The following is a 24,179-nucleotide window of genomic DNA, read 5'->3' on the forward strand; positions in this document are numbered from 1 at the left end:
TTATTTGTCATTCTACCTCGTATAGTGACGGAGGAGTTATATTCGCGGTCGGACGGACCGATGGGCAGACAGCCTAGGTTAATTTTCTAATCTTTAGTACCATCCTTGGATTATAGGCATTCATTTGACACCTCATTTGTCAGTCTACCTGGTATAATGACGGAGAAGTTGAGTTCACGGACAGACAGACGGACGTGGATAATTCAACGTTTTCACTATTTCAAATCTAATTTTCACAGGAAAGCCGTAGACTTTTCCACAAATTGTAAGTACCTTCTCTAATCTTCCAGTATTGCAACGAGTAGGACTCAGAAAATCGTGGCTGAACTTCTGTCTAATAGCCCCCAGTATATAACTGTCATGCACTGAGCTTGAAAAACATTTGCGTCGATTGCATTCACGGGAAAACTTAGAGAACTATTCAGCAAATATTTCTTGGAGATTTTTTGTGGGGATATTTTGTCCAAAAAAATTTGTGGGGATTATTTGTCCGGGGATTATTTGCGGGGATTATTTGTGGGGATTTTTTGTCTGAGGTTTTTTGTCCAGGGATAATTTGTGGAGATTTTTTGTCCGGGATTATTTGTCCTAGCTTCCAGAAGAAATACCAAGTTTGAAGTGATACCATTTGATAATTTACCATCCCTCTGCAGTGAAAGAATAAAAATTTCTCTGGAAAAATACAATCATCTTCAAGCTTTAAAAACAAGTTTTGCTCCCTGATTATGACTCATTTTATGATGAGTTACCGCAAAAACAAACACTTCGAAAAATGGTTTGTTTATTTTAGTTTGTTTATTTTTATCCTTGTTATTTCTCAAATAGAATAATTTGTCAGACATTGTTTGCGTTTCTTTTTCATACGATGGTGTCAAGTAGAACCAGAAAACCAACTTTTTGGTTTTGAATTTAACCTTTACTAATGAAAATATTAGTAACATTTTTAAGTTTTGCAGTAAACTTTCTGATGTTCTGTATGTACTTTTTAATTTACATGAAAAATTCGTACCTCCAAGTTCATTCCTAAGAAAACTGCGTATCTCCAAAAAATAAACAACATATACTATAATTTGACTAGCAGTTATAAAAGAGGAACCATCTAGTACAAGTACACAAAAATTGGACGAAAATAACACATTTACGTTGCTGGAAGACGATATATAAATTGTAACGAGCCGGCCCTGTGCTTCTCCGGCCGAGTCGAATGATGTCTCCCTTGAGGAATCGAATGAATCGCAGGGACTGCGCGGGAGAAGAGAAGAGAGAAGAGGCTGACGCGTATCGGGTCGGTGGGAAAAAAAGACTGAATTCTTGTTACATTTCATTATTATTTTATTATTGTAGTAACTATACTGCTTGTTCATGTTTTGTTGATCACGGAATAAATGTGGTGTGAACCGAAAGTTAGTGCATTTTACCCATAGTCCTTTTCATCCCGCCATTTTCTATTCCTCAATATCGCCCCGTGGTGACCATAACCTATCACGTGAACCCGTACCCCTTACAAATTGGCGCCCAACGTGGGCCACTGATAAAATTGGACATTTTTCGGTGTGCGTATTTTGGTGCAATTAATAACATTTTGTTAATTCGGTCCGGTTTTAAGGACACAACCTCCAAACCTAGTGCAGTGTGTTTCGAAAATCGCAGCCGCAAAAGGTAGGATCTTTTCGATTTTCAATACTTCCAATCAGCCAAAACCGATTGCGATCGTTAATCGCTTATAACTTCAAGCGGTAGTATTGGTTGCCTAATAATCCAACGATATTTTTTCGTAGAGAATTTTGCTGATTTCTTATCGTTGCCAGATAAAGGTTGCCTGAAATTAACTAATTTTGGGTTTCTAATTTCAATTCAAAGTAAAAAGCTTTCAACAATTTTAAAATATTCTGTTTAATTTTATTTCACTTTACTTTGAGAAACTGCATGGTAGTTTTGGCTTTTATTTAATAAAATACCTACATTTTGCATTTGAATTTATACTTTTGGATTTTCAAAGTTATTATTTATTTTTACAACATGCCACGTAGACGTACTAGTGATACACAGGTCAGTTCAGTCTCTGAAAATATGATTGCAATGTCAAACGCTCAATTTACTACCTTAATTCAAGAATTGCGAAGTTCGACATTGGGAACTAACGAAGAACTTTTAATCCGACTACGTGAGAGTTCGGCTACTCCTACATTGTCACCAATGACGGGAAATTTCGTAAACTGCACCGCTCGTTTCGACGGTAGTGAGCATGCCAATGTAAAAGCGTTTCTGGATAATATTCTTACGTTCGAGGAATGTACACACGTGAGCGACGACAATGCACTACGTGGATTGTCCATGTTACTTAATGGTACTGCCGCAACTTGGTGGCAGGGGATAAAAACCTCGACTTTAACCTGGGCCAATGCAGTGCAAACATTAAAGGATTCTTTCTCCAAAAAACTACCGCCTTGTTTAATTTTCCGAGATATCCGCGCGCGAACAAAACACGGATGAACAGATCGAATTGTTCGTTTGCAATGTACGAGCATTATTTGCACAGTTACCGTACACTCTGTCATAAGAAGCTAAATTGGATATGGTGTACGGATTACTGCAACGGAAGATAAGAAAAAGATTTCCGCCTAATAGATTTCAAACATTTCAACATTTGCTAAAAGAAACAAAAGATATTGAAGCTTCGTTGTTAGAATCTAAGTTAAGTAGCGATAACGAACAAAGTCGCGTTCCGTGAGGATGCAAGAACCGAATCAAGTAAAATCTAAGGTTAGACCCAAGAGCACGTTCTGTAAACATTTCGGCCACCTTCAGGCCGATTGCCGAAAATATGAGTAACAGTCTCTTTCTAGCCATTCCAAAGAAAACAAAGCAAATGTGGCATCCAAACCTTCTTCTAGGTTCACAGACTGCGACAATTTATTGTTATGGCTGTAATACGCCAGGTTTTATCCGTTCTAACTGTCCTACTTGCAGAAATACTGCACGTGCGTCAACTTTAACACAAAATGTTGCCTCCTTAGAAATTCTTATGACAGATACAAATTCTAATAATCTGAGACCCCTTCTTCCTATATCGATCCAAGGCTTACAAGGATGTGCATAATATGTCGCATCGCTGGTTTAAGGTTGTATAATCATCTAATCGATGGTAATGTTCCTTATAGCACAGGTTCTCAAAGTGGGTGACGCGGCACCCTGGGGTGCCTCAAGCATTTGCCAAGGGTGACGTGGAACATTTAGAAAAGTCGAACAACCAGCCGCTGTGCCACCGTCCAATTGAAACATTTTGACTATTTTTTGTTTTTTGTACTTGTGTATTCTCGATGGCGACTGAGAAACAAACAGCCGAATTCGACCGACGCGACTTCTATTAAATTAAAAAAAAATATTAATAAATAAATACCTGCATTCATTCCATATTCCACAGTTTAATTCTTGCAGCCGATAAGTGAGTTTTGTAAAAATTAGAGATAGATTTCAAAGTGGAAGTTTTAGATATAACTGCAGAAGAAAAGTGACGAAGGTTCATTGGAATTAATATGTATAATATAATGTACTTTTGTTGCTATTTTTGCCATAAAATATGTCTTGCACTATTATGGTTGGAAAATACCTTTCATTGTTGGCAATATTTTGCTCTGTTTTATTTGGGACTTTTTTTTTTCATTCCGAAATAATAGAAAATTGGCTGAAATCTGGGTCTTTAAAAAGGAAATGTACTGAAGTCACTGAAGCATCTGAATCAACTGATTCAGTGACAACTAGCAGAGATGGAGAAAATGCAAATGTCCACGAGATCCATTCGAGTCCAGCTCGTCCAAGTTGTTCTCCCTCAATTCGTGGAAAGCAGGTTCTTTACCAAAAAGAAATTCGGGGAAAAATAAGAAGGTATCTCACGTTATATTTGGCTTTATTCAAGATGGCAACGAACAGGCACCAGAAGGCCAATGCGTTAATTGTTACAAAATTGTTGCTAATGGGTGCTTGGTTCCATCTGAATTAAAAAGACTTTTGGAAAGTAATTATCCTGGTTTAGCCGATAAGGCCGAAGAAACCTTCAAACGTCGTGCTTCATCTCTTCAGGCAGGGTCATGCATGATGGAAAGAGTCTGCAAAAATGTCTGCATCATTTATTGTTGGTTTGCACATTGCAAAAGCTGGGAAATCCCATACCATTGCCGAGGAACTGATTAAACCTTGCGTGAAGGATGTCGTACAATGCATGTGAGGTTCAGATATGACCAAGAAGATTGATAATGTGCAGATGTCAAACAGCACTATAAGCAAGAGAATTCACACTATTACCGACGTTGCTGGACTTGCTGTTCTGCTTGTGTTTGTGAGGTTTCAAGGCTATCCACTAGTATATAAGAAAAAATGATATAGAGTGGAGTAAATGTGTGGATATTTGCGGTGATAGAGAGGCTGCAATGGTTGGTAAAATTAGAGAGGCGGTGTCTAGAATAAAGGTAGTGGCAGAAAATGCCTCCATCGGTCATTGTATCTTACATCGCCATTCTTTGGCAACTAAAAATGCCGAACTAAAAATATTGGCAAGATTTAAAAGATGTATTGGATGGTTCTGTGCAAATAATTAAGCATGTAAAGAGCCGTCCACTTCAAGCACGCCTTTTAAAGCTCGCCGCTGAAGATATGGGTATGGATCACTTCAATCGTTTGCTTCACACAGAGGTCCTGTGCTGTGGCTATCGAGGGAAACAATTTTAAGACAATCAAAGCCTTGTGTAAAACAGTTACATTTTTTAAAGCATGTGTTGAAAAGAGGAACCGCACAAATTTCTCTCGATTACAGGAATTTGTTATAACAAATGAAATTAATCCTCAAACGAACTTCTTTGAAATTGTTATTGCTCATTTGCAAGGTTTGTAAGAAAGTATTGTAAACTATTTTACTGACATTGACTCAGATGACATATAACTGGATGATCGACCCGTTTTCGTGCCACCCAAAAAATAAACCTGTCAGAATGCCAAATAAAGTTTTTCAAAATCTACTTGAGATCAGCGAAGATAGCAGTTTAAAATTCAAATACCGTGAAGGAAGCCAAGAAGAGTTCTGGATGCAGGTATATTCAGAAAATAATGTTGTTGACAAGGTTGCAGTGAAAAAACTTGTGTGTTTCACATCGACTTATCTCTGCGAGTCTTCTTTCTCCGCATATGCTTACATTAAAAACAAATACAGGAGCAAACTTTAAGCATCAAGGGATTTGAGAGTCAAACTTACAAAGATTTCAATAATTATGTAGGATATAATGAAAACATCATCGAAACAGTTTCATTCATCACATTAAGTAAGGATATTTGAATAACAAATGTACTGTATTTTATTGATCTGAAATAAAGTTTATATTGAAAACAAATGAGCCTTAGAATTGTATTTTTTTTTTTTCATTTTTTGTCGTTTCCTAAATCGCTTCAAGGGATGGTGTGCCTCGAGATATTTTTAGCCCTACAAGGGTGCCGCGACTAAAAAAGTTTGAGAACCGCTGCCTTATAGTATCAAGGATACAACTATGGTCCTTGCGGATGGCAAGTCGCGCATCATGTGTGCTCATGTATTTGAATGTCCTGTCATTCTTCTGGACAAGATTATTCCAACAACTTTTGTTGAGCGCACTCCTTATGCAGAGCATTGTATAAATTTAACAAGCGATACGCCTATAGCTGTGCCACCATACCGGGTGACACCTCAAAAGTCACAGATCTTACGATCCAAAGTTGACTCCCTGCTAGATAAAGGCATAATAGAGGAATGTGACTCCGCCTATGCCGTACCCACCGTATTGGTTGCTAAGAAAAATGGTAGTTATAAAATGTGCGTTGATTACCGTCGGCGTAACAGTATCACTATACCGGATAGATACCCTCTTCCAAGGATGGACGATTTAATGCATGCTGCGAGCATGCATTAAATCTACATGATTGTACATGTCTACTCTGGATCTGAAGAGCGGTTACCATCAGGTATCTGTGCGAGAAGCTGATAGAGACAAAACCTCATTTATCACTCCATTTGGTATATACCGTTTCAACCGTATGGCATTTAGATTACGTAATGCACCGGCAACTTTTCAGCGGTTGATTGACCGTTACCGGCGTGGTTTACAGGGTATACTAATATTAGCGTACTTAGATGATATGATTGTAATATCAGACACTTTTGAAAAACATCTTCAGGAACTTAGTTGTGTTTTAGAAAGACTCCGAACCTTTAACTTATGCGTCAATCGCGATAAGTGTACTTTTGTCCGACTATTTGTACGATATTTAGGACATCTGATAACCGCATCAGGTATCGCTACAGATCCAAGCAAGGTAGAAGCTGTAGTTGCGATGCGGGCTCCACGTAATGTGAAACACGTTCAATCTTTTCATCAAACTTGCAGTTGGTTCCGAAGATTCATTCCCAATTTTGCGGAAGTGTCCAAGCCATTGTCTGATCTAATGAAGAAAAATGCAAAGTTGATTTGGAAACAAACTCAAATGCATGCTTATAGTGATTTAAAGAATCTCCTGGTAAGTGCTCCAATCTTACGACAAGCGGATTTCACAATCCCATTCATTTAAATTCAGAGGGTATATTGAAAATTCACCTGTAATAATCAAAACTGATCATCAATCTTTGGGTTGGCTCATGACATTACGATCTCCAACAAGACTATTGGCAAGATGGGCGCTGGAATTGCAGAGTTATGACCTCAGGATAGAGTATATACCTGGGAGAACAAATAGTATTGCAGACATGCTATCCCGCACCCCATGAGAGAGTCAGTGAGACTGTGTGGACTCGTACTGGCAACACGTACACATCATGACATTCTAACTACCTCTCTCTACGAGCGTACGGAGCAACTGATTGAAATTCTGATATCAGAGGCGATCAGTTGTACACCAGATCTCACTCTGATTTTGCACAGGCTCCGCCTCTCTGATTTCACTCACACTCCACCCACTTTTTACATACACAGAGTAGCCGAGGAAGTCCATAAAAGCGACGCAGTTTCTCGGTTCTCTCTCAGAGTCATAGACTTTGAGAGTGTTCAGCGTCAGACGCTGAACAGTGCAGACGCGTACGGAGCTGTAGTACCGAAGTAGTGGGGACGACTCGACCTTGCTGATCTTTTCAGATCACCGTGAGTAAGACACGGTAAGCGGGAAGAGAAATCCACGCGCTTAGGCAAAAGCGACATCTTTGGATGTGATTAACCGAGGGAATTTCATCTTTCATTGAGTTCTTTGGGAGGTCACAATCCAGGACTAGCCAGTGAAGAAGCGAGCGGGCCTTGTGCCTGTCGGGAGCTATCTGTGCCTCCGTAGGAAGGACAATGTAAGGTGTGGAAATTTTGTATTTCACATCGGACAGACCCGGACACCTGGGCCTGATAGCTGAGAAAACGCAAGTGGAACCCTCCCTAGCGCAAGTTAGGGCGTGAACAGCCGCGTAGGTCCCTGGGACGGCACCCAGAAATTGGATGAACAGCGGTTCATCCAACCGCAAAAAACAGAGTCTTCCAAGTAAGAAAATGTTGTCTTTAGAAAGCACTGAGCTTTCACCGAGCAATTCCGCTCATAATGTTGAAAAACCCACCTTACCCGAATCCCTCTCGAAGTCAGAGCATGAGTCGTCTGACGACAATGCTTCTGGCGACGAGTCCGCCCCTAGAGCCTCTTCCCCCAAGTCGGAGATGGAGGAAGAGTACTCTAGTTCTGAAGATGAGTCTATGATCGACGATAAGCTCTCCGAAGAAGAAATCAAAGAAATTTATAAAGATCTGCCCCAGGTTTCTGAAACCCCTCAGGTTTCTGAAATAACAAGCCAAACCCGCGATTCCGAAACCCTTCAGGTTTCCAACCCCACGGAGTTCGACAAAGCGAACGCATACTCCCGGCGCATCGAGGAAAAGCAGGCTAACAAAACACCGCGGAACCCCTCAAGCCCCACCCAAGAACGCTGGAGAAAATGCCTACCAATTCCCTAATTACAGGAAACGGCAGAAAAGCCACAAATAAACGCGAATGCAATGACGACACCCAACCTGAGGCAGACAATGCTGAAAAGGTTGAAGAGCCGAAAAAGCGAAAAGCAAATCCTGCTACCACTGATAATAATGGAACATCTCATCCTGCTGTGGTAGTAAACAAGCCCACTGGCGTTGGAGAAATCCAAATGGCCATAATTCAAGAGAGACAAGAAAAAGAAATAACAGATCGCTTAAGTCAACGTAGCACAAAAAAACAAAAAACAGTAGAGGTAGCCAGCAAGGCTACGACCAGGTGGTAGCAACTACGACCAAAAAACCACCAGCGATCATACTAAAGTCTGTAGGCGAAAGCCAAAGGATTTTAGCAACAGCGGCAAGCAAAGGCATAGGGTCCGTGAATAAATTCGCGAAGTCTGGAAGGTCGATAGTAATACAGACCAATGAAAGAGAAGGTTACCTTGGGATGCTCAAAGTCCTTGAAAGCCACAGACCCAAAGTGGATTTCATAGCATACCCAATCGACGTAGAAACAAACAGGGCCAAGAGAAAAATAATTAGAGGGCTAAACACAGGCTTAAACCTAAGAGCGTTAGGTCAGGAAATACTAAAAGCCGGTGTTGAAGTCCGGGGACTGGAAAGAATGATTTCCAGGAAACCGGACAAGAAAGAACTACCACTTTACATAGTCACCATCGATGAAAAGGACGAAGAAAAATGGCCAAAATAAGTAACCTCTCCTTCATGAAGGTCACCATCGAGGATGAATTTCGCACAAAAAAAGAAGTGCTGCAATGCTACAATTGCCAGAACTTTTACCACGGCTCAAGGTCTTGTCATTGCAGTTCGCGGTGTGTTAAGTGTGGAGAGGGCCACAAAACAGAAGACTGCACGAAAGATCGTGAGTCACCAGCAAAATGCGCAAACTGTGGGGAAGCGCACACAGCTAGCTACAGGGGATGCAAAAGAGCACCCCAAAACAGACCAAAGGTTCCAACACTCCCAAAAAGCAGACGTGCACCAAGTGCACCTGTTAAACCCAACATTAGCTATGCTGCAGCCACACAAGCCAAAGCTCCAACCACCAGAGCGCCCCACAAAACCCCAATCAACAAGAACTTGTTAGCGTGATTAACGCCGCTATGGCAAATTTCGCTAACATGTTCCAAACTATGACTGTTGCCCTCGATGCGCTCAAACTCTCCAACACCCAGTAATGTTGAACAACCAGTTGGACGAACTTAAAATTGGGTCATGGAACTCGGGCGGGCTACGCTCGAAAATTAACACTTTAGACGAGTTTTCCAACAGACTCGATATAGATGTCATGGCACTGCAGGAAACCAAACTCACCGAGAGAGTGAAAACCAAGTTCCCGGGCTATGACATCTATAGAAATTACAGGACAGGGAGATCCGGTGGCACGGCCATTATGGTGAAAAAAGGAATTGAACACCATCAAGTTCCAACACCAGATGGTCTGGTCACCATGGAGGCTACCCTGGTGCGGATCAATGCGGCTAACCATACACTGAAAATTGCTTCGGTGTATGTGAGGCCACTTGATCCAGTACTGGGAGAAGATCTTGATCTCATCCTGGACTCAGACGAGCCCACTGTGATTATCGGTGACTTAAACGCGAGGTCGCCCAACTGGTTCGACAGACTAACAAACTGCAATGGCAGACGGCTCTGTAACTATCTCGAAAACAAGCATAACACTATTGTAACTGGACCCACAGACCCAACATGCTTCCAGGGAGATAACATCCCAACATACTTAGACATTGCAATTCTTCACCATGTGGGACTACAACACGAGATAATAACGGCAAACGAAGGAGACTCCACACATAACGTAATAGTTATGACACTTGGGGCAATAGATTTGAACCAAGTAGAACCACGTAAAAAGAAGATAATAAATTGGCAAAACTTCAGAAGAGAGATGAGTGAGAACATAGGAGCTATACCCACAATAAATAACAAATGAACTGGACGAAAGCATAATAAAATTAGAACAGACAATACAAAATGCAATGGAAGTTAGCACCAGAACCGAAAGCATAGCTACACAAAGAGGAAGATTCAGAGAAATATCTATTGGATTAAAAGAACTAATAAAAGAGAAGAACAGAAGAAGAAGGAGAGCATAACGAACTCGAAACAGAGAAGATAAAAGAATTGCAAATGAACTAGACAGGGAGGTCAAAAAACAGTTAAAAGAGCACCGAAGCGAATGCTGGGACCAATATATCCAAAGCCTAAATCCAAATAAATCTGCATTCTGGAAAGTATCAGCAGTACTTAGAAACGATAGAAAACCGATTCCACCTCTACACGGAGAAACAGGAATCGTATATACAGACGAGGACAAAGCAGAGGCCATGAAAGATACACTAGAAACGAATTGTAAGAAAAATTTCCATCAAATGGAAGATCTAGACTTCACCGCAGAGGTCGAAAATAGTGCAAGAAGAATAAAAAGAAGAAAAGGCAGAATAGGCCTTGAACACACCACCCCAGAAGAAATAAGAAATATAATCAAAAGGGCTAAGGCAAAAAAAGCACCAGGCCCAGACAACATCACAAATAGGGCAATCAAAAACTTACCGACCAAATTAATAGTGTACATCACAAATATCATCAACGCAGTACTGAGACTAAGATGCTTTCCAGATAGATGGAAAGAAGCCCACGTAATAATGATTGGAAAACCGGGGAAAAACGGGAGCTTTCCTCAAAACTACAGGCCAATAAGCCTGCTATCATCGATAAGCAAAAAAACTGAAAGAGTAATACTCAAAAGACTCCAAGAGGAAACCGAAAGGCTAGGAATACTCCCCGAAGCGCAATTCGGATTTAGATCAGAACATTCTTGCGAACTCCAAGTACTAAGACTGACAGAGTACATCACGAAAGGCTTCAACGAGAAAATGTACACAGCAGCTGCATTTCTCGACGTCAGTAAGGCATTTGACAGAGTCTGGCACGAGGGCCTAATCTACAAAATGAACGATTATGGATACAGTGGGGCGATGACATGTCTCCTGGCTTCATACTTGGCCAACAGGAGGTTCAGTGTTCGGATAGGGGAAACCCTGTCCGGGGTCGGGACCCTGGACGCGGGTGTGCCGCAGGGAGCCGTGCTGTCGAATTACCTGTACACCATATACACCGCAGACCCACCTAAAAGCAACAGAACGATCCTAAGCCTATACGCAGATGACACTGCTATAGCAGCATGCAGCAGAGACCCAGACCTGGCAGCAAGACATGTACAAGGAGAACTAAACCGATTATTAAGATGGTGCATAAAATGGAAGATTGCACTAAATCCAGATAAAACTCAGGCCGTCATGTTCCGTAAAAGATGGGGAACACCGAACACAGAATTAAGCTTGGATAATAACCAAATAGAATGGGAAAATGAAGCTAAATACCTAGGCGTAACGCTAGATAGAAAATTAACATTCACACAACACATAAAGCTAACGGTAAATAAAGCAAAAGCACTAAGGAAGCAACTAGCCCCAATAATAGGGAGGAAAAGCAAATTAAATATCAAGACAAAACTCAGAACAGCCAATAGCATAATTCTGCCAACCCTAACATACGCATCAGCAGCCTGGGGACATACATGCAAGTCCAACAGGAAGAAATTACAAGTCAGCCAAAACTACATAATCAGAGAAGCCCTAAACGTGCCCAAATATGTACCACTGCGGTACATATTCCGGGACACAGACCAGAAAAAAATCCTAAGGACCATGGACGAAAAAGCGTATGACATCTTCACCAATATAAGAAATCACCCCAACAGGTGGCTAAGGGAATTAACGGATTATGACGAAAACGTTAGAACGAAACATAGACGGCCTAAACAGCAATTACAGGGATATAGACAGGTCCCAGCAGAAGAACATGATGTCTGAGATAGTTACAGAGTAGTCAAACCCCACCGCGCAATAAAGGTAGAAAAAAAAAAAAAAAAAAAAAAAAAGATCATGCTCTGGGGCCCAATCGATGTTAGATGATTGGACGCCAGATCGTGCTCACCAAAAAAATACATAAAATATACTAACCCACAAAAAAAAAATATATAAAACTAACAAAAGACCCTTTATTGTCGCAACCACGTTAATATTAAGTATACTTTGAAGATTAGTGAACACTGACCGTACCCACTCGGCTCATACTCAACATTAAGGGTACAAGGGACCCCTCAGGTCACCTTGTACAAGCCACTTAGGCTTCAGGCCCTTAAGGCAGGTCGAATGAGAGACCTAACCATCGCGAAACTCTGAGCATCGAGACCATGGGCTCGATGGCCAGACTCATCGGGTGCCCAGCTGCCGAGGAGAACAAAATTTATTTTGCCAAATCGGCAGCTGGGTGACCGAGCTCACTACACGGTTTCCCCGCGGAGTGACATCAATCTAGGTTGATGTCCCTCCGCGAGGAAACACACTCTTAGGGACTTCAGTCCAAATTCATGTCAATACCAAAGTAGAATCAGTAATGTAAATAGGGAGAAAAGCTACACAGCTACCCCTACAGTGAGGTGGCCTAACCACAACCATGCTAAAGCGAAGGGTGTTTCTTTTTCCCAAATCACCCGACGCAAAGATCATAGCCTCCCCGCGTATGTCACACGTAGGGGAGGGGTGGAGGAAAAACCTGGGGGTCAGATAGGTACCGATCCAAAATGACTCGCTCTTTTGGAGCGTGACCGGTCTGATTTTCGGACATGTGGGTCCCGCTGATTAGCAGCGGTACACACATGTTCCTAGGGGGTGGGATGATCGGCGAGTGTGAGTGAGTGAGTGTGGTTCTCTCTCAGTTCCTGCCTGGCTCTGGCGAGCTTAGGTGCTCCAGAACTGGGGCTCTGCCCCAGTACGAGACTCTGGGGTTGGTTTGAGTTCTAACCAGTGTTTTATTTCTACACCTAGAAGAACCTTCGTTTCAGAATGTAAGAAACTGATCTACGAAATGTAAGAGAACGAATATTCAGAATGTAAGGGAATGGATATTCTTCTAAAATGTAAGAAACAGAGAGTTTTGGCTTAGTTCTTGTTAGAACTAGCCAAATACCTCTCCTGTACCAGTTTGCAGCAATCTACGACACATTGTTCGATCAGAAGAACAGAAAAAGTAACTGGATTTTATGCGTGATCCGCAGGTCCAGTTACAGAGCAGTATAAGGTGTAGGGTGGATCGAGTAGCTCTACAAAAGCCTTATTTACTGACATGGCGCCCAACAGTTATGGATCTACGACCCAACGATACGACAAGTCACTTGCCTCCAACCATCACCTCTAGAGAGTCACGACGGTTGCCGTCGTCATCGAGACTTGTCTGCAGACCTAGTGCCGTCGGTGTAGCAGTCCTCTCGACGGCATAGAGTTTCTCGAAGTGACGTTGCCTCTGGATGATCGGATGTCCTCAGAGTACCCTGCACGTCACTGCCTGCCCTCCACTATGTGATCCGCGTCTATCACGGAGGCCTCGGGCATACTCAGCCTACACGGATAACAGAAGGAGCACAACAAACCGAGAGGAAGTCGAAAACCGACCAGAGAGCTGTTTCACCGAATGGTAATGGGTTCTGCAGTGGATGGAGATGACGACCACGCCGATACCGCCTCCCAGAGTAGGAGTAAGTGTTGGAAGTGTAATTTTGAACTTTTGAATTTTTTTTGCTATTGTTATATCTTAATTTTCTCTTTTCTAAGTCTCTGTAACTTTGATTTTATTTTTCAATAAAGTCTGCGGCTCCAGAGTCTCAAAGAAAGGGGGGTGGTGATATCAGAGGCGATCAGTTGTACACCAGATCTCACTCTGATTTTGCACAGGCTCCGCCTCTCTGATTTCACTCACACTCCACCCACTTTTTACATACACATAGTAGCCGAGGAAGTCCATAAAAGCGACGCAGTTTCTCGGTTCTCTCTCAGTTCCTGCCTGGCTCTGGCGAGCTTAGGTGCTCCAGAACTGGGGCTCTGCCCCAGTACGAGACTCTGGGGTTGGTTTGAGTTCTAACCAGTGTTTTATTTCTACACCTAGAAGAACCTTCGTTTCAGAATGTAAGAGAACGAATATTCAGAATGTAAGAGAATGGATATTCTTCTAAAATGTAAGAAACAGAGAGTTTTGGCTTAGTTCTTGTTAGAACTAGCCAAATACCTCTCCTGTACCAGTCTGCAGCAATCTACGACACATTGTTCGATCAGAAGAACAGAAAAAGTAACTGGATTTTATGCGTAATCCGCAGGTCCAGTTACAGAGCAGTATAAGGTGTAGGGTGGATCGAGTAGCTCTACAAAAGCCTTATTTACTGACAATTCAAGGGTGTATATCTAGCCGGTCGGACGGTGAGCCGAACGGTTTTGAATATTTCATCCAATATTGAAAATAATCAGGAAATAGCGACTTCTGTACCTTATGAAAAAGAATTAGTCTTTATTAAGACTGAAAATATCCCCGTTAGTGACTTATCTAAAAGATATTTTAGAATAGTCAGATGTACTAACCCTTCTGGAGCAAAATTTCCCGTTCTAAATAAGTATTTAGACAAGAAATCGAAGAAAATCAGGACCACCTCGAATAGAGGTGGACCCTCAAAGAACAAGAATAAGGAAAAAACCGATAAAAAGAAGGAAAACAAGGAGGAAAAGGATACTCAGGACATGATGGCAACTAATACCGACGAAATAATGGACTCAGAGGGCTTTCAACAGGCCAAAGTTTCGAAAAAATCAAACAATGAAAGCGTTTCAGAAGCACGCGGAAGGGCCTCAACTTCGTCCGGCATTTCGACCAAAAACACTTTTGAGATTTTTCAGAGACCCGATCTCGCAAATTCAGGAAATGAAAATCCAGTTTCAACGCAAGAGAAGAAAATTAGGATTCCACCAATCGTTTTACAAAATGGTATAGGATATTATACCAATTTAGTGAAAAATTTGACGACTTTACTAGGACACAAGAACTTTTCAATAGCCCCAGCCGGAAAAAGTGGCACGAGAGTGTTCACGAAGAAAATAGAAGAATTTAACAAAGTAAAAGAACACTTAATTAAAGATAATTTAGGCTTTCACACCTACTCACAAAAGGGAGAAGTATCAAAGAAAATAGTAATGAGTATCGAAGGTAAGGTAACGGTCATGAAGCCGAAAAGTGGACAGGATGGTAGTACTTACCTAGTACAAGTGCCAAAATCCCAAGACTTGAAGGAAATCAAGAAGTTGACGGGAATCCAAAACATCAGAGTAAGATGGGACACCTACAGCAGACCACAACGAGCCACGCAGTGTTACAACTGCCAGAATTTTGGCCACAGTGCCAGAAATTGTTTCAGGGCTCCTAGATGCATGAAGTGTGCATCTAACCATAGTACTAGGGACTGTCCTTTACCAAAAGGGCAAATAAACCAGGTTAATGCTGCAACTGTGGTGAAAACCACACTTCTTATTACCAAATGTGCTCTAAACATTTACAGTTTCTAGATTTTCAGGCCCAAAAGAACAGAAGAAACCAGCAAGCACCAGCAGCAACTCCAAGTAGACCAGCCCATCCATCAACATTCAGAACGACTTCTAGCGGTATGTCTTATGCACAGACCGCAAGAAATACATCTTTTCAACCAAGACAGGCATCCAACCAGTCAAGGAACTACGGCAAGAAATTAACGAATTGTGCGACTACGATAGAACAATCCAGCTTCTAAGAGAAATGAGAGATGAACTTAGAAGACACACAGATCTCAGGACTAGAGGAGACATTTTGGCCAAATACGAAGCTCTCTACAATGCCAAAGTTAGAAGAGAAGCTAAAAATTCTCCAATTCAACATAGCCTCTCTAAGGCTAAGAACGAACGAACTACGGGAAATGGTTATCCGACTACAACCTGATGTCATTTGTCTGAAACTATGTTTCAAACGACGACACAACTTCCAAGGATCACCAACTACGATGGATTTGGTAAAAGAACACACAGAGGGGTAGCTATTTACGTAAAAAATAGCCTAGTATGGAATCAGGTAGAAGTAGAAACACGACACTTCGAAAACGTAGGTATAAAAATTGGAAATATTAATATTTTTCCGTTTATAGGCGTTTCAGGGAAGAACTAGACCTTGAAGAAATGGAAGAAATGTTCAACACAGAAGAGACCATAGTACTAGCCGGAGATTTCAATTGCCACCATACTAATTGGGGATGTGGAAATACAGACAGAGCAGGTGAAGACCTTTTGAGATACTGCGAAGACAGAGGAAAAATGATGTTTGCACCTGACGAACCCACAAGGATAAACCCAATTAGAGGACAACGAGACAACGTTCTGGACTTGTTCATCACCAAGAACATCATCGTAGAAGATGTCAGAACTCACTATGAGTGTAGTTCTGACCACAAACAGGCACCACAACATCAAGAACAGATCTCCCTACTGTTGAACCTGAAGAACGATGAAAGTGGAAAGAAGCAAATTGGCCAAACTACAGAAGACAACTCAACCAATTCCAGATGAGAAGAGAATTTGAATCAGTGGAAAAAATGGAAAGAAAAATAGATGACATCACCAGAAGCATAAAACAAGCCATGGAGGACAACATACCGCGAGAAATAACAAACCACAAAGGACTAATCATTCCAAACGAAATCAAGGACAGAAACAAGGCAAGGAGGACTTACCAGAGGACCAGAAGAGAAGAATTTAAGGAATACGGTGACGAACTTTCAGCAGAAATAAAGATAAGACTTAACGAAAACAAATGGCACAACATCAGAAAAGCCGAAGAAAACCACGGAAACGTCTGGAAAATGATGAAAGCCAAAAGAAGAGGAAAACACAAGATGCCTCCAATAACAGACGAAGAAGGCACTCCATTACGAAGCCCAAGGAAAAGCAGATGCCATAGCAAGAAAACTAGAAGCAACACATAGACAGAACCAGGATATGTCAGACCAACAAACCATCGATACAGTCAACAGGGCCTACAACAGGATATCAGGAATAAATCAGTTCGTGATAGAAGAAGACCAACTACACCCAACAGAAGTCCATAAAATCATCAAGAGGCTCAAAGGTTTCAGAGCTCCAGGACAGGAAGACATCCATAACATCGTCCTCAAGGAACTACCGAAGAAAATGATAGTACAACTGTACTACATTTTTAGGTACTGCCTTGATAAAGCCCATTTCCCTAACAACTGGAAACATGCAAAGACGATACCTCTCCTGAAGCCAAGAAAAGATGGAAGAAGACCTGAAAGCTACAGGCCAATGTCACTACTGGAACCCTTAGGAAAAATTCTGGAGAAAATCATATTCAAGAGGCTCATGAAACACGCTGCAAGAAGAAGAGTCGTACAAGAAGACCAATTCGGATTCAGAAAAGGAAGAAACTGCGAACTACAACTAGCAAGAGTTGTCAGCGACACCAAAATCAGGTTCAACAGAAAACAAAAAACAGGAATGGCTATACTGGACATTGAAAAAACATACGACACGGTCTGGAAGAAAGCACTTATCTTCAAGATGGACAAGGCTAGGCTACCTCATTACTTAGTTAACATTTGTGATACATATATAACTAATAGAACTTTTCAAGTTTCAGGTGACAAAAAGATGTCCAGGATACAAGAAGTCCAGGAAGGGATGCCACAAGGCAGTATCCTGTCTCCTTTATTATATAACATTTTTGTTTCAGACCTACCAACAGATGCAAGAACCAACACAGCTTTGTATGCAGATGGCACAGCAATCTACACTTCAGGTAAACAAGACAGAAGAATAGTCCAAACACTAGAAGGCCACCTAGAGAGGATATCAGAATACACCGAAAAATGGAAAATCAAAATCAACGCAGAGAAGACGCAGTTCGTCATCTTTACCCAGCAAAACAACCCACCACCAGCAGAATTAACGATGAGAGGAAACATCATCCCAGCTACCCCATCAGTGAAGTACCTAGGCGTCCACTTAGACAGAAGAATGAACTTCCACCTGCATACAAAGCAAATCAAGAAAAAAGCCACGGTTGTAAAAAGACTAATTCTGCCTTACATTTTCAGGACCTATCCATTGTCAAAGAAGAAGAAGATCCAACTTTACCAAGCCAGTATGGAGTTCCACAGCCGACTACAACTGGAAAAGACTGGAAACCACCGAGACGTCATGCTACCGCATCATCGACGGTGCAGCATGGCAGGACCGCGTTACAAATGCAACCATCCAGGAAAGGCTCCAGTACACACCACTGAGGGACCGGCCGAGAAAAGGACCCATTACTTCTTCCACCAGGCCACAAGAAGACTCCTAAAAACCAGAGACATCCTCGAAAACAACAGAATACAGAGGAACACAACATCGTCTGATCGACTATATAATCAGACAATAGCCAGGTGGTTGCTAACCGGTCAGGAAAGTAGGTACGATGCCAGAAAAAGTACGTACAGAAGATGTCTAGGAAACAACAAGTGAAGAATCAAATACCACAAGTGTTGTATAGGCATTGGAACTTCAGCCACATTTGTGTATGTAGCCTCAATTATGTACTTGTCAACAGTGACATCATAGGTTAGAGGCATATAGGTTAGGTTGCCAGAATCAACGTGGCTTTCATGTAATGTGTACTCAATAAAGTTAATTATTAAAAGTATACTAATAAGTCTTCCTTCAGCCTTCAGTCTTAACTACAACATGGCGCTGCGAAAGGTCTGAACAAAGAAAAATTTTATTAATACAACTTAACAAAAGTGTCAAATATATAAGTATAAAATGTCAGAATACACTAGAAAACCTAGTACATTAAATCTCGAGGGCAGCCCGAGTGACAACTGGCGGAAATTCAAACAGAACTATAATATTTATATGATAGCCTCAGAGAAGAGTGAAAAATCTTCTGAAATCAAAGCGAATATCCTGCTAGGCTTAGCTGGTGAAGATGCAGTAGAGTTGTTCAACACATTTGGCCTCCAAGATGAAGATAGAAAGGAAGAGGCTAAAATAATCGAGGCATTTGAGTCTTATTGTAATAAAAAAAAATGTAATATAAGAATGATTTCAATTTCATAAAAGGGAACAATTAGAAGGAGAAAGTTTCAATCAGTTCTTAGCAAATGTTAAAAAGTTAGCGCAAACCTGTGAATTTACCACATTTAGCGATGAAATGATCAGAGATCGCCTAGTAATAGGAATTAGAGACACGCAACTGCAGCAAAGATTGCTAGGTGAAAATGACTTGAACCTAGACAAGGTAATAAATGCAGGTAGAACAGCAGAGATTTCCAAGAAGCAGGCAAAAACTCTTCAAGGTAAAAACGACCACACGTAACTCAGAATGAAAGCATAAATGTTATTGAAATACGAAGAAATGAAAAGAAATCAAACCATGCACTCAATTCCACCAATGTAAGTCCAGGAAAGTTTAAGTGTACCAGGATTCACGGCCCTAGAGAATGTCCAGCATTTAATCGCAAATGTGGAAAATTAAATCATTTTGCTGTTGCTTGTCGTGTTCGAATTGTTCGTCAGCTGGAAGAGTCAGTGGAGGTAGGTCCAAATAATTCAAGCCAGGGAGATAATAATAGTGAGTTTTTAATGTATACTTTATCTGTTATGGATGTTAAATCCAATTCTTGGTTTGAAACTGTAAATGTCATAAATAAACCTGTTAATTTTAAGCTAGACACAGGGGCTGAAGTCAATATTCTACCATATAATGTTTATAGAGAACTTGGAGTAAATCAGCAACTAGAACCAACACCTATGAAATTAGAAGCTTTTGGGGGGGCCATTATAAAACCAGAGGGATTTGTCTATTTAGAATGTAATGTTAAAAATGTAAGTACTTACCATTGAAAAATTTTTAGTTGTCAAAGATATTAATTGTCCATTATTAGGGATTAATAGTTGTGTCAAATTAAACTTGATAAGTAGAGTAAAGGAAACTAGTATCAGTAATGAGAAAAAATTATTTATTAAAGATCACTTAGATCTTTTTGAAGGCACAGGGACGTTTAAGGATAAATGTACAATAGAAATAAAAGAGGATAGTCAACCAGTTGCTAATCCCCCTAGGCGTATTCCATTGTCCCTTAGAGAACTGAAAAAAACGTTAAAAGAGCTGGAAAAACGTGGTATAATAGAAAGAGTGGAAAATCCGACTGGGTGGGTTAGTAACCTGGTGATAATTGAGAAAAAAGATAAAACGCTTAGGTTATGTCTTGATCCAAAAAATTAAAATTCAGTAATTAAACGACCTAAAAATGTTTTAATCCCCACCTTAGAAGATATAACATACAATTTAACAAATAAAAAAATATTCACTGTATTAGACTTAAAAGAAGGGTTTTGGCAAATTCCTCTAGATAAAAAATCCAGTGATCTGTGTACGTTTTCAACTCCATATGGATGCTGGAAATTTTTAAGGCTTCCATATGGATTAAATATGGCTCCAGAATATTTTCAACATATTAATACAAAAAATTTCTCAGATATTCCGGGAGTACTTGTTTACTTTGATGATATACTCATAGCTGCTGAGAATGAGCAGGATCACGACTTAATATTGTCAAAAGTGATGACTAGGGCTAGGAATTTAGATGTCAAATTTAATGTTAATAAATTGCAATTTAAAGTTGGACAAGTTAAATATCTTGGTCACATGTTTTCAGCAAATGGCATGGAAATTGATACAGAACGCATAAGAGCAATTTCAGCTATTAAAAATCCAGCTAATAAGAAGCAATTACAGAGCATATTAGGCATGACAAACTTTCTCTCGAAATTTGTAAAAAATCTATCTGAATTAACGTCCCCCTTAAGGGAACTTTTAAAAGAAAAAAATGAATTTTTGTGGCTACCCATTCACACAGAAACACTTGAAAAATTAAACAAAGAATAACAGAGGCACCAGTGCTAGCTAACTTTTCAGAACAAAAGGAAATCACAATTGAGACAGATGCCAGTCAAAGTGGATTAGGATGCTGTCTGTTACAAGAAAACAGGCCTGTTTTTTATGCCTCGAGAAGTTTAAGCAACTCGGAATCAAATTTTGCACAAATAGAAAAAGAATTACTTGGAATTTTATTTGCCACAAATAAATTTCATAATTTTATATATGGAAAAAAAATTAATATAATCACAGATCATAAACCTCTCGTTAGTATTTTGAACAAAAGGGTGTGTGACGTAGCCTCATCTAGACTTCAAAGAATGAAAATTAGACTATTAAAATACAACATTAATGTCTCTTTTAAACCTGGTAAATTTTTGTATATCGCAGACTTGCTGTCGAGGTCTTACTTGACAGATGATCATGAAAATACTGATGAATGGGTTAATGAAATGGTGCATTCATTAAGTGCAGGCTTAAATATAACTGATTAAAAAAGAATTCAATTTCAGCAAGCTACTGTAGCAGATCCATTACTTTCTAAACTCAAGTATTATTTCTTTAATGGTTGGCCCAAGAGTAAAAATGAGGTTTCAGATAATATTAAGAGGATCGGTACGTTTTTTCGGCTGCAATGCTATTCTAATGGGGATTCATTTTTTTCGAATCCTGAGAAAACTAATAAGTATTTTTAAAAAATTTAAACGCCGAGTGAAAGATTACGTTACTAGCGAGGGCCTAAAGTTCCTGAGAACTTCTATAATGTTTATTTTAATAAGTTACAGTGGTGAAAATCTAAAAGAAAATTTAGTGTTATTTTTAATTTCAAATATCTCATTCAAAATAAACTTTTTATTTATTCTAAGGGACTTTCGGCCCTCGGTAATAATTTAGTCTTTCATTCTGCGTTTAGATTTTTCAAAAAGATTTATTGGTTTTTTCAGGATTCGAAAAAAATGAACACAATGTCCGTTGTAATATTTTCCAAATCTATCTTTGTCATACAACGCACTTAGTCGAATAGAATATTGTCAGTCAAGACACTGACAAGCAGTGACAATTTTAAATAATTATTTGACATGAATCGAGAATATTTTTAGTTGTTGATAAAATAATATTGATATGTGTATTTGATAAATAATTGATTTAAGAGGTGAACTTTATAAAAAGTTATTTATTGTGTATTATTTATGGAAGATAGAAGCAGAGAATACATTATGATATATTCTGTGATCCAAGTATTTTGTTGTTAAAGATGTTCAAAATTGAAAGCGTTCCATAGTAACAATATATTATTAAAAAATAACTTAAACACTTTTCCTCTTTTCTCGATTGAGCATTAGTTTTTGTTGTAGGTACATATAAATTATTACAATCACTGAATACATAGCTAGTGAAAAAATTATCACATTTATTAACTGAATTAATAATTTGCAATTATACAAAAAATAACAGTTATCCAAGAACATTCAAAAGCCATCTCTTTAAGCTAGTTATGACATTGTCAAGTAGAATGACATTCTAGTAATATGTACATATCCATACCAGTGTGAATTTTACTACACGTAATTTGCCATGTAAAGACAGAAAAGGTAGGGATAGTCGTAAAATATTTGCGAATTATGTACCCATAGCCTTAAACACTATTATAAACATCAAACAGAGATATCTGTTGAAGATGAGTTATTATTTTTCAATCGTCGTGTAAATTGTGCCTGAGAAATTGAGGTCATACATACTGAATTTACTGCATGAGGCACATTTTGGCATCACTAGGACAAAAGAAAGAGCAAGGCAAGCTGTTTATTGGCCTGGACTAATGTCAGATATAGAAGGAATGATTTCAACTTGTTCTGTTTGTGAGAGATTCTCGAACGCAAAAACTAAGGAACCAATCATGGAACATGACATACCTGATATTCCATTTAACAAAGTAGGTTGTGACTTTTTTGAATTTAATGGTAAAAGTTATTTAGTTATTCAAGATTATTATTCTAAATGGCTAGAAATTTTGCATGTTAATGATAAAACCTCCAGTGAGATAATTAAAAAATTAAAATCAGTATTTTCCACACATGGAATACCTAAAACAGTAATTTGTGATAATATGCCTTTCAGCTCAAACGAATGTAAACAATTTTCTAACAGTTGGAATTTCCAGTTCAAGTTTAGTTCACCGAAGTATCCTAAAAGTAATGGTCTTGCTGAACGCGCAGTCCAAACATCTAAAAACATTCTTAAAAAATGCAATTATACTAAAACTGATCTGGAAACTGCCTTATTAGAATACAGAAACACCCCGATACATGAAATTAATTTAACTCCTGCTCAGTTGCTTTTTGGCAGAAGAGTTAGGACAAAATTACCAACTCATTCTAATTTACTAAAACCAGAAAATAGTAGATATGTACATGATAAATTAATTAAAAAGCAAAATCATTATAAAACTTATTATAATAAGGGCCGGTTGTTCGAACACTAATCAACAATGATCATTATCAAATATTTAATTACTGTCACCAACTGTCAATGTCAACTTTGTTTGGGTTGCTGAAAACATAATTGATTACAATTATGAAATTACTTAATCAATTATGTTAATAATTGTTATGTTAATTGATGAACTAATCTCATAATTATAATCAATTATGTTTTCAGCAACCCAATAAAAGTTGACATTGACAGTTTTGGTGACAGTAATTAAATATTTGATAGTGATCATTGTTGATTAGCGTTCGAACAACCGGCCCTAAGACTGCAAAAGTATCAAAAGAGCTAAAAGTTGGTGACAATGCACTAGTAAGGAAAAATAAGATTTGGGAACCTGCTAAAATTATATCCCAACATCATGCCCCTAGATCATTTATAATAAAGGATCATCAAGGTAATGAGTTAAGACGCAATTCATCACATTTGAAGCCGACACATAATGAGTTCAAAATGTGCACAGATCATAACTATAGTCATAATTTTAGAAATAGTAAGTTTGACTCAGGTAATGCAGCTCCCTCAGTTGAGAGTTCAGCTCACATGGAGTCTGTTCCTCCTAATGATGTGGTACGGGAAAACTCAGCTGAGGCTCTTGATCAGTGTTGCTTTGATAATAATAGTGTTAACCGTACAGAGATACGTGAAAAGGACATGAGCGAATTGTGCAATAGTGAAGGTGAGCTAGTGACCAGGTCAGGACGATCAATAAAGAGACCATGTCAGTACAAAGACTTCATTATGAATTTTTAGTTAAGGGGGAAGATGTTGTATAGGCATTGGCAC

At 39.5% G+C, this 24,179-nt stretch overlaps 1 protein-coding gene across 1 annotated transcript; it reads left to right on the plus strand.

Annotated features, from left to right (window-relative positions):
• The first annotated feature begins 2,019 nt into the window (after nt 1-2,019).
• Nucleotides 2,020-2,493, plus strand: LOC126891203 (activity-regulated cytoskeleton associated protein 1-like). Its single transcript, XM_050660385.1, has one exon. The coding sequence runs from the start codon at nt 2,020-2,022 to the stop codon at nt 2,491-2,493; it is 474 nt and encodes a 157-aa protein (XP_050516342.1).
• The last annotated feature ends 21,686 nt before the right edge of the window (nt 2,494-24,179 follow it).

Source organism: Diabrotica virgifera, chromosome 9 (genome assembly GCF_917563875.1).
Source record: "Diabrotica virgifera virgifera chromosome 9, PGI_DIABVI_V3a".
Lineage (NCBI taxonomy): Eukaryota > Metazoa > Arthropoda > Insecta > Coleoptera > Chrysomelidae > Diabrotica > Diabrotica virgifera.

What these genes read in the sequence shown, in the direction of transcription:
- LOC126891203 (XM_050660385.1), top strand. Translation starts at nt 2,020, where the DNA reads ATGCCACGTAGACGTACTAGTGATACACAGGTCAGTTCAGTCTCTGAA.